The 15,873-nt window shown below is 36.2% G+C and overlaps 1 protein-coding gene across 6 annotated transcripts in view; it reads right to left on the bottom strand.

The window, feature by feature from the left end:
- Positions 1-15,873, bottom strand: part of COL24A1 (collagen type XXIV alpha 1 chain) — a 404,239-nt gene that overhangs the window by 33,314 nt on the left and 355,052 nt on the right. For 5 of the 6 annotated variants that reach the window (XM_016921775.4, XM_063799993.1, XM_063799991.1 and 2 more), the window contains 5 exons: positions 15,584-15,691; positions 15,438-15,491; positions 14,821-14,883; positions 12,578-12,631; positions 7,007-7,042 (listed from right to left, as the gene is read on the bottom strand). The exons of the other annotated variant lie outside the window; for it this stretch is intronic. In XM_016921775.4, coding sequence (XP_016777264.1) covers positions 7,007-7,042; positions 12,578-12,631; positions 14,821-14,883; positions 15,438-15,491; positions 15,584-15,691 — 315 coding nt within the window. The remainder of the gene's footprint in view (positions 1-7,006; positions 7,043-12,577; positions 12,632-14,820; positions 14,884-15,437; positions 15,492-15,583; positions 15,692-15,873) is intronic. 6 annotated transcript variants of the gene reach the window in all.

Raw genomic sequence — 15,873 nt, 5'->3', positions numbered from 1 at the left:
GAACTTTATGGGTATCTCTTCTAATTCCCTACTCAGCGCAGGAATACCAGTCCAGTAACTTGGGGAGATGGACAGTAGGCTTCGGTGAAAGGTAGTTATTACTTGCAAAATGATCTTTTTGTGTAGTTTTCATTATTATATTAGACAGCTCATTATTACATGGAGTTGAAATTAGCCTCAGTATTCTATTAACTTTGTCACTAAGTTTTTATTGTGTTAATTATGTGTCCGGTGCTATAATAGACTGGGTACTAGGTGGTAACAACGATGGTAGGTAGGTACTAGGTGGTATCTAATATATCTCATGCCTTCATGGAGCTCACTTTCTCTCAGGGAGCTGAACACAGAAACCAAAAGTACAATTCAATAAATAAGTCTTCTAAATTTTATCCTCTAGAGTTACTCATATTGTATCTATCCTCTCTTTTATAAGATAACCTTTCAAATATTTGAAGACAACTATTATGATCCAACACCTCAATTTTGTCTAATTCATTTATCAATAATTCATTAAATATTTATTGAATGCCAACTATAAGAGAGGCACTGCCAGGTGTGAGGGACACAGCATTAAAACAAAAATCAACAGTTACAATGTGTGTGTCTTCAAGGCTACATTCTAGTGAGGAAAAATACAATAAACAACAACAACAAAAAATAAATATGTACTATGTCAGTTGGTAGAGACACAGGTAGAAGGAATATAAGGCGTCTCAGGAAGGTGGGGGCACTGCTATTCACACAGGCTAGTCAGGATAAGAGGGCATTTAAGTACAAAACTGAAGAACAAGTGCCAGGCATTGTACTAGGTCCTGACGGCTAGGTATTATGTCCGGGGGTGGGAGTAGGGTGGGGTCAAAACATTAGCATGCCTGCCCCGAGAAATGTTCATTAAATCAAAATGTCAAGATCAGCAGGAGCTCTCTACCATACATAAAGGGTATGGTAGAGAAATAACAGGTACAAAAGCCAGGAAGTGCGACGAGAGAAGAAAGAACAAGGAGAGGGATATAATCAGGCTGCAGAATCTGGTAGAGGCTAACCATCCCAGATATTTCAACTGGTCCTACCAGGACATAGATTCCCCCAGATCCTTCCCCTTCTCTGAATGTGCTTTAATGTTGTCCATGTCTTCTTTGGGGATAGCATGACTGGTACCACTACCTGCTTTATACTGCATGCCATATTTCTGTCACTACAACCTAAGATGGCAGTCTTAATCTATTGCATTTGTAATCCATCACAGAGCCACTCAATTTTTTTTTCATGTGAAGTGCTTGTGACATTGCCATAGGTACTTCAGGCTTCCTAATCCTGATGGAAACTATGTCCCAGCCACAGTACTTGGAGAGGATACTGGGGAGGCATGCAGAGCCACACTGATATGGAACATGGGCTAATTCCAAGTCTCTCTGCTTTTCCCTTCCCTCTTTCAGTCTTCCTTGGAAATATAGCTTCACTGTGTACATATGTTCTTGCTTCCTGTTACAATAAATCTGCTGAGAAAAGGTGAGGATCACATTTCTACAAATTGAACACATCGATTTAAATATCCTTTTGTGATTCTTAAGCTATCTGAAATAACATAATTTCTCCTTTTTAGCTAGTTAATATAACTGCAACTTAATTATTCTGAGTCTCAAGCATACCCTAAGATGAGAAAAAAAAATCTCAGCTGTCACTATGTAATCTCATTACCTTCTAATCAAGACTTTACTGCTATATTTAAGTTTATTCTCATGGGCCTTACGTACTTGGTTTCAATCTCCCTCATTTTATTCCATGTCTGTCCTCTGTTTATGGTGCTGCTTTAATAAGTTTGGCATGGATCACATGCTAAGTGAGTAGATGTTAGCTTCTCTTGCAATACAAAAAAACAAAAGGATGGGTAATCATGTGAGATGAATATGTTAATTTGCTTAAAAAATTACTTATAATCAAATTACTTGCTTATAAATAACCTTTTTACTATCTATATGTATCCTATAACATCATGTTAAATCTATACAATAAAAAACTTATTAAAAAATAAGCTTAGCATGATCTCTGCTGAAGAAGTGGCCCCTTTACAACACATCTTCTTTAGCGTGGAAGAATTGGCATCCTAGAAATGAGGGAAGTAGGGCCAGTATAAGCTACTTTGGTCACAAAAGTGCTGTGTACCTTTTGCCCATCCTCTCATCATTGTCTCTAACTGGCTGATATGCAACTAATGATTTGCCTCTGCATTGCAGATCTCTTTGGTGCTGACTGGACATAGTGGGTATATGCCTAAAGCGAATTGGCAGTCCCTTTGTTCTGCCACTGGTGAAGAAAAGCCATATCCCATCTCCTGATGCCTGGCAAGGCAAATAATCCATTTCACACAGTGATCCGGGAAGAAGTGATTGGCGGGTTCTTAAACATCTTTAGGGTTTATCAGATTTCACTGCAATCTACCACATAGGGTTTTAAAATTATTATTATTATACTTTAAGTTCTGGGTTACATGTGCAGAACGTGCAGGTTTGTTACATAGGTATATTCGTGCCATGGTGGTTTGCTGCACCTATCAACCCATCACCTACATTAGGTATTTCTCCTAATGTTATCCCTCACCTAGCCTCCGACCCCCGACAGGCCCCGGTGTGTGATGTTCCTCTCCCTGTGTCCATGTGTTCTCATTTTTCAACTCCCAATTATGAGTGAGAACATGTGGTGTTTGGTTTTCTGATCTTGTGATAGTTTGCTGAGAATAATGGTTTCCAGCTTCATCCATGTCCCTGCAAAGGACATGAACTCATCCTTTTTTATGGTTGCATAGTATTCGATGGTGTATATGTGCCACATTTTCTTAATCCAGTCTACTACTGATGGACATTTGGGTTGGTTCCCAGTATTTGCTATTGTGAATAGTGCTGCAATAAACATACATGTGCATGTGTCTTTATTGTAGAATGATTTATAATCCTTTGGGTATATGCCCAGTAATGGGATTGCTGGGTCAAATGGTATTTCTAGTTCTAGATCCTTGAGGAATTGCCACACTGTCTTCCACAATGGTTGAACTAATTTGCACTCCCTCCAACAGTGTAAAAGCGTTCCTATTTCTCCACAACCTCTCCAGCATCTGTTGTTGCCTGACTTTTTATTTATTTATTTATTTATTTATTTTTATTATACTTTAAGTTTTAGGGTACATGTGCACATTGTGCAGGTTAGTTACATATGCATACATGTGCCATGCTGGTGCGCTGCACCCACTAACTTGTCATCTAGCATTAGGTATATCTCCCAATGCTATCCCTCCCCCCTCCCCCCCACCCCACCACAGTCCCCAGAGTGTGATATTCCCCTTCCTGTGTCCATGTTATCTCATTGTTCAATTCCCACCTATGAGTGAGAATATGCGGTGTTTGGTTTTTTTGTTCTTGCGATAGTTTACTGAGAATGATGATTTCCAATTTCATCCATGTCCCTACAAAGGACATGAACTCATCATTTTTTATGGCTGCATAGTATTCCATGGTGTATATGTGCCACATTTTCTTAATCCAGTCTATCATTGTTGGACATTCATCATCACTGGCCATCAGAGAAATGCAAATCAAAACCACAATGAGATACCATCTCACACCAGTTAGAATGGCAATCATTAAAAAGTCAGGAAACTACAGGTGCTGGAGAGGATGTGGAGAAATAGGAACACTTTTACACTGTTTGTGGGACTGTAAACTAGTTCAACCATTGTGGAAGTCAGTGTGGCGATTCCTCAGGGATCTAGAACTAGAAATACCATTTGACCCAGCCATCCCATTACTGGGTATATACCCAAATGACTATAAATCATGCTGCTATAAAGACACATGCACACGTATGTTTATTGCGGCATTATTCACAATAGCCTGACTTTTTAATGATCGCCATTCTAACTGGTGTGAGATGGTGTCTCATTGTGGTTTTGATTTGCATTTCTCTAATGACCAGTGATGATGAGCATTTTTTCATGTCTGTTGGCTGCATAAATGTCTTCTTTTGAGAAGGGTCTGTTCATATCCTTTGCCCATTTTTTGGTGGGGTTGTTTTTTCTTATAAATTTGTTTAAGTTCTTTGTAGATTCTGGATATGAGCCCTTTGTCAGATGGATAGACTGCAAAAATTTTCTACCATTCTGTAGGTTGCCTATTCACTCTGATGATAGTTTCTTTTGCTGTGCAGAAGCTCTTTAGTTTAATTAGATCCCATTTGTCAATTTTGGCTTTTGTTGTCATTGCTTTTGGTGTTTCAGAGATGAAGTCTTTGCCCATGCCTATGTCCTGAATGGTATTGCCCAGGTTTTCTTCTAGGATTTTTATGGTCCTAGGTCTTACATTTAAGTCTTTGATCCATCTTGAGTGGATTTTTGTATAAGGTGTAAGGAAGGGGTCCAGTTTCAGTTTTCTGCATATGGCAAGCCAGTTTTCCCAGCACCATTTATTAAATAGGGAATCTTTTCTCCATTGCTTGTGTGTGTCAGGTTTGTCAAAGATCAGATGGTGGTAGATGTGTGGTGTTATTTCTGAGGCCTCCGTTCTGTTCCATTGGTCTATATATCTGTTTTGGTAACAGCACCATGCTGTTTTGGTTACTACCGTCTTGTAGTAAAGTTTGAAGTCAGGTAGCGTGATGACTCCAGCTTTATTCTTCTTGCCCAGGATTGTCTTGGCTATGTGGGCTCTTTTTTTGGTTTCATATGAAGTTTGAAGTAGTTTTTTCCAATTCTGTGAAGTAAGTCATTGGTAGCTTGATGGGGATAGCATTGAATCTATAAATTACTTTAGGCAGTATGGCCATTTTGACGATATTGATTCTTCCTATTCATGAGCATGGAATGTTTTTCCATTTGTTTGTGTCCTCTCTTATTTCCTTGAGCAGTGGTTTGTAGTTCTCCTTGAAGAGGTCCTTCACATCCCTTGTAAGTTGGATTCCTAGGTATTTTATTCTCTTAGTAGCTATTGTGAATGGGAGTTCACTCATGATTTGGCTCTCTATTTGTCTGTTATTGGTGTATAGGAATGCTTGTGATTTTTGCACAATGATTTTGTATCCTGAGACTTTGCTGAAGTTGCTTATCAGCTTAAGGAGATTTGGGGCTGAGACGATGGGGTTTTCTAAATATATAATCATGTCATCTGCTAATGGAGACAATTTGACTTCCTCTCTTCCTATTTGAATACCCTTTATTTCTTTCTCTTGCCTGATTTCCCTGGCCAGAACTTCCAACACCATGTTGACTAGGAGTGGTGAGAGAGGGTATCCTTGTCTTGTGGCAGTTTTCAAAGGGAATGCTTCCAGTTTTTGCCTATTCAGTATGATATTGGCTGTGGGTTTATCATAAATAGCTCTTATTATGTTGAGATATGTTCCACTGATATCTGGTTTACTGAGAGTTTTGGCATGAAAGGCTGTTGAATTTTGTCGAAGGCATTTTCTGCATCTATTGAGATAATCATGTGGTTTTCGTCTTTGTTTCTGTTTATGTGATGGATTATGCTTATTAATTTGCGTATGTTGAACGAGCCTTGCATCCCAGGAATGAAGGCGACTTGATCGTGGTGGGTAAGCTTTTTGATGTACTGCTGGATTTGGTTTGCCAGTATTTTATTGAGGATTTTTGCATTGATGTTCATCAGGGATATTGGCCTAAAATTCTCTTTTTTTGTTGTGTCTCTGCCAGGCTTTAGTATCAGGATGATGCTGGCCTCATAAAATGAGTTAGGGAGGATTTCTTCGTTTTCTATTGATAGGAATAGTTTCAGAAGAAATGGTACCAGCTCCTCCTTGTACCTCTAGTAGAATTCGGCTGTGAATATGTTTGGTCCTGGACTTTGTTTTGGTTGGTAGGCTATTAATTATTGCCTCAATTTCAGAGCTTGTTATTGGTCTATTCAGAGATTCAACTTCTTCCTGGTTTAGTCTTGAGAGGGTGTATGTGTCCAGGAATTTATCCATTTCTTTTAGATTTTCTAGTTTATTTGCATAGAGGTGCTTATAGTATTCTCTGTTAGTGGTTTGTATTTCTGTGGGATTGGTGGTGATATTCCCTTTATCATTTTTTATTGCATCTGTTTGATTCTTCTCTCTTTTCTTATTAGTCTTGCTAGCGGTCTATCAATTTTGTTGATCGCTTCAAAATACCAGATCCTGGATTCATTGATTTCTTGAAGGGTTTTTTGGTGTCTCTTTCAGTTCTGCTCTGATCTTAGTTATTTCTTGCCTTCTGCTAGCTTTTGAATTTGTTTGCTCTTGCTTCTCTAGTTCTTTTAATTGTGATGTTAGGGTGTCAATTTTAGATCTTTCCTGCTTTCTCTTGTGGGCATTTAGTGCTATAAATTTCCCTCTATACACTGCTTTAAATGTATCCCAGAGATTCTGGTACATTGTGTCTTTGTTCTCATTGGTTTCAAAGAACATCTTTATTTCTGCCTTTATTTCGTTATGTACCCAGTAGTCATTCAGAAGCAGGTTGTTCAGTTTCCATGTAGTTGTGCAGTTTTGAGTGAGATTCTTAAACCTGAGTTCTATTTTGATTGCAGTGTTGTTTGAGAGACAGTTTGTTGTGATTTCTGTTCTTTTACATTTGCTGAGGAGTGTTTCACTTCCAATTATGTGGTCAATTTTAGAATAAGTGGGATGTGGTGCTGAGAAGAATGTATATTCTGTTGATTTGGGGTGGAGAGTTCTGCAGATGTCTATTAGGTCCGCTTGGTCCAGAGCTGAGTTCAAGTCCTGGATATCCTTGTTAATTTTCTGTCTCATTGATCTGTCTAATATTGACAGTGGGGTGTTAAAGTCTCCCATTATTATTGTGTGAGTCTAAGTCTCTTTTACCACATCGGTTAATTCTACTTCCTGACAACCGCAATTTTATTTTTATTCTACAAGTATCAGAGACACAATAATGAATAACTCTAACAGGGTCCTTGCTTTCATGGAGCTTATAGCCTAGTGTCAGGGTTACTATAATCACAAATTTAGTTACACTTACAGTTTCACCTCTAAAGCCCTTTTCACCTCTGGGTCCCTAAAAGAAAAAAAAAAAGATGTTAGTTCAGTGTTATTGATAGTTACGTATTAAATGTAGCTGAGGTCATTATATGTAGAAACATGACAATTTATATTTTTGCTTTTTCTATGTAGTAAGACCTGTTTTGTTAAATTGTATAAGTTCTAGTGTTCTTTTCCTAAATAAAGCAAAGCAAACAAAAAACCCTTAGTGATTCATGTTGTCTGCTTTGCTGTTCCTAGTTCTAACCTTAAGGTGAGACTGAGATAACTACTTATTCATTCAATTAAGTCAAAACAGCTTATCTGACAATCATATAAAAAGCAATTTAAAAAGGAAATTCTAAATTCAGGTTAAATTCTTCTAATAATTGTTTTTCTTAACTTTTGAAAACCCTGTTTCTGGGATGGTTTCCCTTCTCTTTCTTGCAAATTTTGATATGTTGGATACGTTTCCGTGCAGTTCAAAATATTTTCTAATTTTCTTGGAGACTTGCTCTTTGATCCATGGATTATTTAGAAGTGTGTGATTTAATTTTCAAGTGTTTGGAGATTTTCCTATTATCTTTCTGTTATTGATTTCTAGTTTAATTCCATTGGCAAGAGAATATACCTTCTATGACCTCAGTTCTTTTACATTTAGTAAAATTTGTTTTATGGCCCATAACATCTTCTATTTTGGTGAACGTTCCATATGCACTTGAAACGAATGTAGTTTGCCATTGCTGGGTGGACCTACTGCTTTTAAAACGTGTTAATATTTTCCTGTTCATCCTTTTGAAAATTTTATATGTATATATGTAAAAAATGAGATAATACTATTCATCTTTTCTGTAACCTGAATTTACACCTTCATAAATATAATATGAATGCTCTTCCATGTCAATATACATTATTTTAGATAATTAAAATATTTAATAATCTTACCTAGTATTTAATATACTGTGATAATATTTTAAATTTGCTATTATTAGACTTTTTGCTAATTTTTGTCATTGTTAGCAGTGTTGTGAGAGATACCCTTACAGTCTAAAATAATTGTTAAAGACTGTCTTCCAGAAAGTTAGTTTGAAATTACATACACACCTGCAAAAATGGAAGTGTATATTTCCTCTGATCTATGTCATGTTCTTTGTTAATTTGCAAGCTAAGAATACTATCTTATCATTTATTCACCATTTATATTACTTCTGTGTTTCTCATCTTGTCTCAATTCATTTTAAACCAGGGCATTAACTTAAAAAAAACTTATTTATTTATTTATTTTTTTTTGAGAAGGAGTCTCGCTCTGTCACCAGGCTGGAGTGCAGTGGCATGATCTCAGCTCACTACAACCTCTACCTCCTGGGTTCAAGCGATTCTCCTGCCCCAGCCTCCTGAGTAGCTGGGACTACAGGAGCATACCAACAAGCCCAGATAATTTTTGTATTTTCAGTAGAGATGGTGTTTCACCATGTTGGCCAGGATGATCTCAATCTCCTGACCTCATGATCCGCCCGCCTCAGCCTCCCACAAAGTACTGAGATTACAGGAGTGAGTCACTGCGCCCGGACCCTGATTTTTAAGATATCTACACAGCACTTTAAAAAAACATATACACCCTTTTCCACACCCTACCCAGTATTAACAACCTGGTATGTATGTTTTCATACCTTTTTCAAATCAAATATTGACAAATACATTTATGTATGTATGGGAAATATTACTCATGTTTTAAAATATTGGAATCATATTATATACTCTTCTATGCATCTCACTTAACAATACATCATGAAATAACTGAGTCAGCCAAACTAGATATAATAAATTCTTTTAAATAATTGCATAATATTCCATGAAATGGCTAACCTATAACTTACCCAATCATTCCTTTAGAAATGAGTATTCATGTAATTTCAATTTTTTTCCAATAAAAGTAGTATTATAAAAAAAAGTCTTTGCAAAATTTCATTAGTGTATTGGGTGCTTTTATACCTATGGGATAAATTCCTCAAAGTGGAACTGTTTTGTTAAAGAATATGTACCTATATTTAACAAATCTTTCCATAAAGTCTGTAATTCACATTTTTACCAGTGATCAATGAGAGTACTGTTTTCTCCTATATTCCCTTCTGAGAAGTTAAATGTAATATCTTATTTTACTTTAATTTGCATTTCTCTGACTTAAATTTAGGTGAGTGTCTTTTTATTATAAAACAATAGTTGAACTTTTGGATTTGTTCTTTTTTTCTCCACTGGCTACTTTTTTGATGGAATGCTTTTCATTTTTCTATTGAACTTTCTCTCTTTTTCAAACTATAAGAGCTCTTGGTATATGTGTGTGTATGTCTCTATCTCTATCCTATCTATCTATCTATCTATCTATCTATCTATCTATCTATCTATCTATCATCTATCTATCTATCATCTATCTCTAGATACATACACATATCCATATCAACAGATAGGTAGTTAATTTTTTATTTTTTAATTTCTTTTTTGCCCAGGCTGGAGTGCAGTGGCATGATCATGGCTCCCTATAGCCTCAACTTCCTCAGATCAAGTGGTCTTCCCACTTCAGCCTCTTGAGTAGCTGGGACTACAGGCATCTACCACTACGCCAGGCTCATTTTAAATTTTTTTGTAGAGATGGGATCTCACTATATTGCCAAGGCTGGTCTAAACTCCTGTGCTCAAGCAATGTTCCAGCCTCAGCCTCCCAAAGTGCTGGTAATACAGGCGTGAACTACTGTTCCCAACTGAGCTCTTTGTATATTAACCTGTTATATATTGTATGCTTTGTAAATATTTTTCCCAATCAATAGTACTTTTAAACTTTATTCATGGAATCTTTTTTCCATACAAAATGAAAAAAAGATTTCAAGTATTCAAATATACTTTCTGTTCTTTTACAGGTCTCCCCAATCCTTAAGGTACATGTTAGTTTTCTAGATTATTTTTCAATTTTTTTTTTTTTTTTGAGATGGAGTTTCACTCTTATTGCCCAGGCTGGAGTGCAATGGCATGATCTTGGCTCACTGCAACCTCTGCCTCCCAGGTTCAAGAGATTCTCCTGCCTCAGCCTCCCAGGTAGCTGGGATTACTGGCATGTACCGCCACACCCGGCTAATTCTGTATTTTTAGTAGAGATGAAGTTTCACCATGTTGGCCAGGCTGGTCTTGAACTCCTGACCTCAGGTGATCTGCCCACCTCGGCCTCCCAACGTGCTGGGATTACAAGCATGAGCCACTGCGCTTGGCCTCTTCTAAGATTTTTATTGTTTTATTTTTTACATTAAAGTCATTAAAAGTTCATCTAGGAGTAAAATACTTTTGGCAAACGGGGTTCCAATTTTTCTTTCTTCTTTTTTTGTTTTTTAAAGAGATGGGGTCTCACTCTGTTTGTGCAGGCTGGAGTGTAGTGGGTGCAATGAACTCACTGTAGCCTGGAACTCCTGGGCTCAAGCAATCCTCCCATCTTAGCCTCCCAAGTAGCTAGGGCTGTAGGCATGTACCACCACACACAGCTAATTTATTTTTATATGATGGGGGTCTCACTATGTTGCCCAGGCTGTGTTCCAATTTCTTATAGCAGGAGGATACTCAAAGTAATTCCATCTCTCTTCCCTGTCACTGATGTAGGAGTGAGCATCTGGCTGAATGCTAGCCAATTAGATATGAAAAAAATGTAATAGGAGACTTCTAAAAAAATTCTTATTTTTGCCACAATAGTACTTTATGTCATTTTTTTTTCTTTGGATAATTATATCTGGGTGTAGTTCTTGAGAAGTTGTAGTCATCTTGCTATAAGCCTAATTATGAAGCCAACATTCAGGATATCAGAGTAGAGACGTAGAGATATAAGAGATACATAAGAACCTGGTCTTGGATGAGATAATTGAGTCACCAAATTAACCAAATCTGAAGCCCTTCCTATAATGTGATACAAATTTTCTTATTGCTAAAAGTACTTTGGTTCAGGGTTCCTATTATTTGCAGCCAAACCTTCCTCAATTATATGCCATTTTTGTTATAAGTAAATTCCTATATATACTTAAGATCAAATTCTGGGCTCCAGTCTGTTACACCGATCTGTTTATTTCTTTGTATTACCATATAGTTTCATTTACAAATTTCCAAGCCTGTCACCCCTCACTGGTATTTTTTTTCCCAATGCTTTCACCAATCTCAAATGCTTATTCTTTCATAATGAACTTTTCTTCTCAGAATGGAAAAAATTGAATATGGAAAAATTGATGTACATGCTGAATATTATAAGGGTCTTTAAGAACTATCTATAAACAAAACACAGTAAGATCTTTTAATTAAGTAATTTTACAATTACATTTTCCTTGACCAATTAATACATCATATTTTTGACAGAGGAGAAAAATCATTCTGTAATCAGAACAGTATGTGTCCCTTAGCTTGCTGAAGAACCACTCACTGAAATATGAGAATTCTCCCACTTACAATCTTATATAGCTCCAAGTGGCAAATGTTGAAAGTCTACAGAAATACTGAGTTATACATTTTACTTCTTTTGTTTACATATCCAGTAACTTTGGTGGTTTCTTCTCTAAATTTATCAAAGAGAATAGTGGTACTAAACACTTGAAGCATTCTATTTTTATATTTTTAAATTGTCTGTGTCTATAAATAACTTTCAAATAATTCAAAATATTAATTCCCTAGATAGAATGAATCTCTCCTCTCTAAGTCTCAATTTGACCCTTTCTACTGTGCTCCTTGCTTGTTTATACTATTATCAATATTGGAAAACTTTCCCAATATCACTTGACCAATCATTGTCTCATTTTTATGTTTTATTTCATAGCCAAATTTCTTAAAGCACTGGCATATAATACCTCAATTTCCTCTCCAGACACAGCTTGAATGGAGTGGAAAGAGCGCTGGTCTTGAAGAAACACCAGCTATGTAATCCACCAAGTCTATCACCTTGAATGACTAGATGAACCTCCATAAACCTCATCTGTCTCCTCATCTGTTAAATGAAAATAATATCTACTGCAAAAGTTTGTTGTAAGAATTTAAGGAACATTATTATTAAACATTTTCCCCTACTTCCTTCATCACTGTAACCTGTACTGTATCTTCTACTGTAATTTATTCTCTCAAAGATTACTGTTGACTACTCCTTTCTTGAAACACTTGCTATTCTCTCGACGATTCTTTCCTTCCTTTATAGTGGGTACTTCCAAAAACTCAAATGTTGGATGTCTGCACATCTTTTGCTATCTATGTTCTTTCCTTCAAAAGAAGAATTTATTTTTATGGCTCAGGAGTTCATCTCTATGTTTTTAACGCTCTCCCCTTCCTGACTCAGTTCTATTTTCTTTTCTCAACTCCAATTATAAACACTTATCTACTTAGTTACACTGTCTTCATTATACATATGGTCCCTAACTTCTCAGGAATCATTTTCCAGAATAAAATGTATATCTATTTTTTCCATTTTCTTCTCAAATACCCAGGCTAATTCTTTGTAGATTATTCTAGAAATAGAATTAAAGAAAAAAAAGAGTACAACAGACTTGTATTATGATAAACTTACAGTTCTACCTGTTGGGCCTATTATACCTTCTCTGCCAAGGGGACCAGTGTTTCCCTGTTGAGGTAAAAGAAAAACAGTCTCACTGTTAGTATAATTAAAAAAAAAAAACTCCACAGAATCTCTTGTACAATGGTAAAAGAGCCATGTCTACATAATTATCCTTTTTAGTATAAAATCTTACAGTGTTAGCATAAATTACAATAATCTTGGTTAACAGTATGTGACACAATTCTGCATATTATTAAAGTCTCTTATCAGGAGAGTTACATCTGTATAATTTCTAAAAAACTGACGAATTAGCATTATGATTTTTATGTGGCGATAACTTCAAAGATGCATTTTACATGTATGTTATTATATAACAAATAAAACTGCTTTATATAAGAAAGAATAGAATGATGAACTAGGTTTTGAATAAATTTCTGTGCAGATATTGAAAAAGTAGATGTTTGGGTAACAAGAAGCATGAAATAGAGAAAAAGTACAGTAAGGAACCAGAGAGCAGCATATGTGACCAACTAAACTTCAGTTCTTCATCTGTAAAACAGGAATAAGAACATCTACTTCATAGGGCCATTGTGAGAATTAAATATGAAAAGTGCTTTTAAAACTTTAAGCTGTTATTTGGTTATGAAGATAACCTTGAATAAGCTGGATTTCTGCTCAATTCCTCCCAAAGTAGGAAGAGTCTATAATTTCTCAGTGAATACAAAATGACCATTTTAGTTTTTTCCTACAAACTTCAGCTTCCGTGGTTCTTCAGAAATCATGAAAATAACTAATATATTTATAGCTGAAGAAATATTCAGAAAGGTCTTTAAACAATTACCATGATAATACTCCTCTTTGCATTATTTTTTGAATTAGTATTGTTTTAATTGAGATGGAGTCTTGCTGTCGCCCAGGCTGGAGTGCAGTTGTGCCATCTCGGCTCACTGTAACCTTTGCCTCCTGGGTTCAAGTGAGTCTCCTGCTTCAGCCTTCCAAGTAGCTGGGATTACAGGCATGTGCCACCATGCCCAGCTAAATTTTTAATATTTTTATTAGAGATGGGGTTTTACCATATTGATCAGGCTGGTCTCAAACTCCTGACCTCAAGCAATCCACCCGCCTTGGCCTCCCAAAGTGCTGGGATTACACGTGTGAGCCACTGCATCTGGCCCTTTTTGCATTTTTTAAAATTATACTTTAAGTTTTAGGGTACATGTGCACAACGTGCAGGTTAGTTACATATGTATGATAGACTGGATGAAGAAAATGTGGCACATATACACCATGGAATACTATGCAGCCATAAAAGATGATGAGTTTATGTCCTTTGTAGGGACATGGATGAAGCTGGAAACCATCATTCTCAGCAAACTATTGCAAGGACGAAAAACCTTTTCACGTTATTGACAACAATTTATTTTAAGAGTTAGGAAAGCGGTATAGGATTTTAGAAGTTTGACTTTCATGAACTGCTTCCCTTCTTCCTCTCTCGGCTCTTTCTACACTTGCCCCTGCAGCTGCTATTAGTCATAGAGATGCTACTACCACAGCCAAACCATTACTTGAAGTTTTAAATTTTTTTCTTTTCAGTTTTATAGAACATCTCATCAATTAGAAAGCTTTGATTAATAAAAACTAAAAACAAAACAAAAAACTAAAAACAATAATCAGTAACCACTGGTGGCTTATTTGTCCTATTTATATTCTCTACAATTTGCAATTACAAGCACTCATTGCTAATTGGAGTTCTTCAGACCCTGCTTTTTGCAACTATTTAAGTGGTTCCTCATCACTCTCTTGGGATACCTGCCCCTGAGCTGGGAAAACACAGCTACTGGGAAATATTTTCAGTCTGGTCTGAAGAGCTCTGGTCATATACAAGCTTCTTCCAGGTGGTGCGTGGAGGTGGTCTCTGGTTGTATTAATGCTTATAACATGAAATTGCTGTATGTTTTTGTTCCTGGCGTGAGTTAATAAATACATTATCCAGTCTTCACAGTAATTCTGATGATTCTTTTTTTTTTTTTTTTTTTTTAAGTAAGACTAGGAAGTACGGGTGGTCTATGAGGTATTTTGCTCAAACTAATATATGAACTGCAAAAGATTGAATTCTGCATGTGCCCTTATGAGTTTCTATCTTAAAAGTCATTTCATTAAGTTATTTACTTGAAGTACATTACATTTAGAGCTCTTAAGCCCTGCAGTAAGCAAAGAACCACAATTTCTGGTAGGCAGAATGACTTTACACTTACTCTGTGTCCAACAGGACCTTTAGGACCTGATATCCCAACAATGCCAGCATCCCCTTCAGGACCCTAGACATACAGTAAGAAACAAAAAGATAAAATTTGTAGCTCTATATGAACATTTTACAAAGCTATATCAATCTATCAAGAATTGCTCTTTTAAAAATGGAATATAATACTGTTGTGCATGCTGAAGAATTCAGAAGGAAGTGTACTGAGGCCTACAATTTACTTAGAAATACACCAATGAAGGGAGAGAGGGATACGTAGATGGATAAGCATAATAATGCCAGCAGGGTAAAATGTTAATGGTAAAATTTAGGTAATGGGTATAGGCATTTACTGTAAAATTTTCTCAACATTGCTGTATGTTTGAAAATTTTCATAATAAACTGCTTGGGAAAAGGGATGAAAGAAAACAAAATCATATCATATACTAAAATTTCTGGGAAAATGTATAGTTACATAATTTTAAAAACAGATGTATTCGAAACTCAAATATATAAATATGTACCAACTGAAATTTTACAGATTTAAAAAAGCTCAAGTTACAGACTATATTATTTCAACAGCTCTTTTATTTCTAGATAGCTAGAAGACTAGAAGAAAGTATGTAAACATACTTTAGGGCCTGGGAATCCTTGGAAACCTGTCAAACCTTGAACACCATATTCTCCCTGCAAAGTGAATTGACATGATAATAATTATTGTACAATGGCAGCCTGCTCTGTAGAATAAGTGCTTGGTGAATTTCTGAGGTGGTACATACAGGCTGCCCTTTCAGGCCAGGGTCTCCACATGGTCCTTGATCACCTTGTGCTCCTCGGTGACCTCTTTTACCTTGAATTCCAGGTTGACCAGGTAGCCCTTTTTCACCCTATGGGTAGAACAAAGAAAAGCGATCTTTACATCAGAACATATAAACATATTGGCTTTTGAATGAAACCCAAATACAGGCCCATCCTTAGGCCCATTCCATAAATACAAGGCACTGGGGAAATCAAATTTTGCATGTTCATCTTGTTCACCAATATTTTCCACACAAGTAGTATTTAATTA

This window comes from Pan troglodytes, chromosome 1 (genome assembly GCF_028858775.2).
Source record: "Pan troglodytes isolate AG18354 chromosome 1, NHGRI_mPanTro3-v2.0_pri, whole genome shotgun sequence".
Lineage (NCBI taxonomy): Eukaryota > Metazoa > Chordata > Mammalia > Primates > Hominidae > Pan > Pan troglodytes.
Note: the sequence above shows the minus strand (reverse complement) of the source record. Positions and strands in the feature narration are given on the sequence as shown.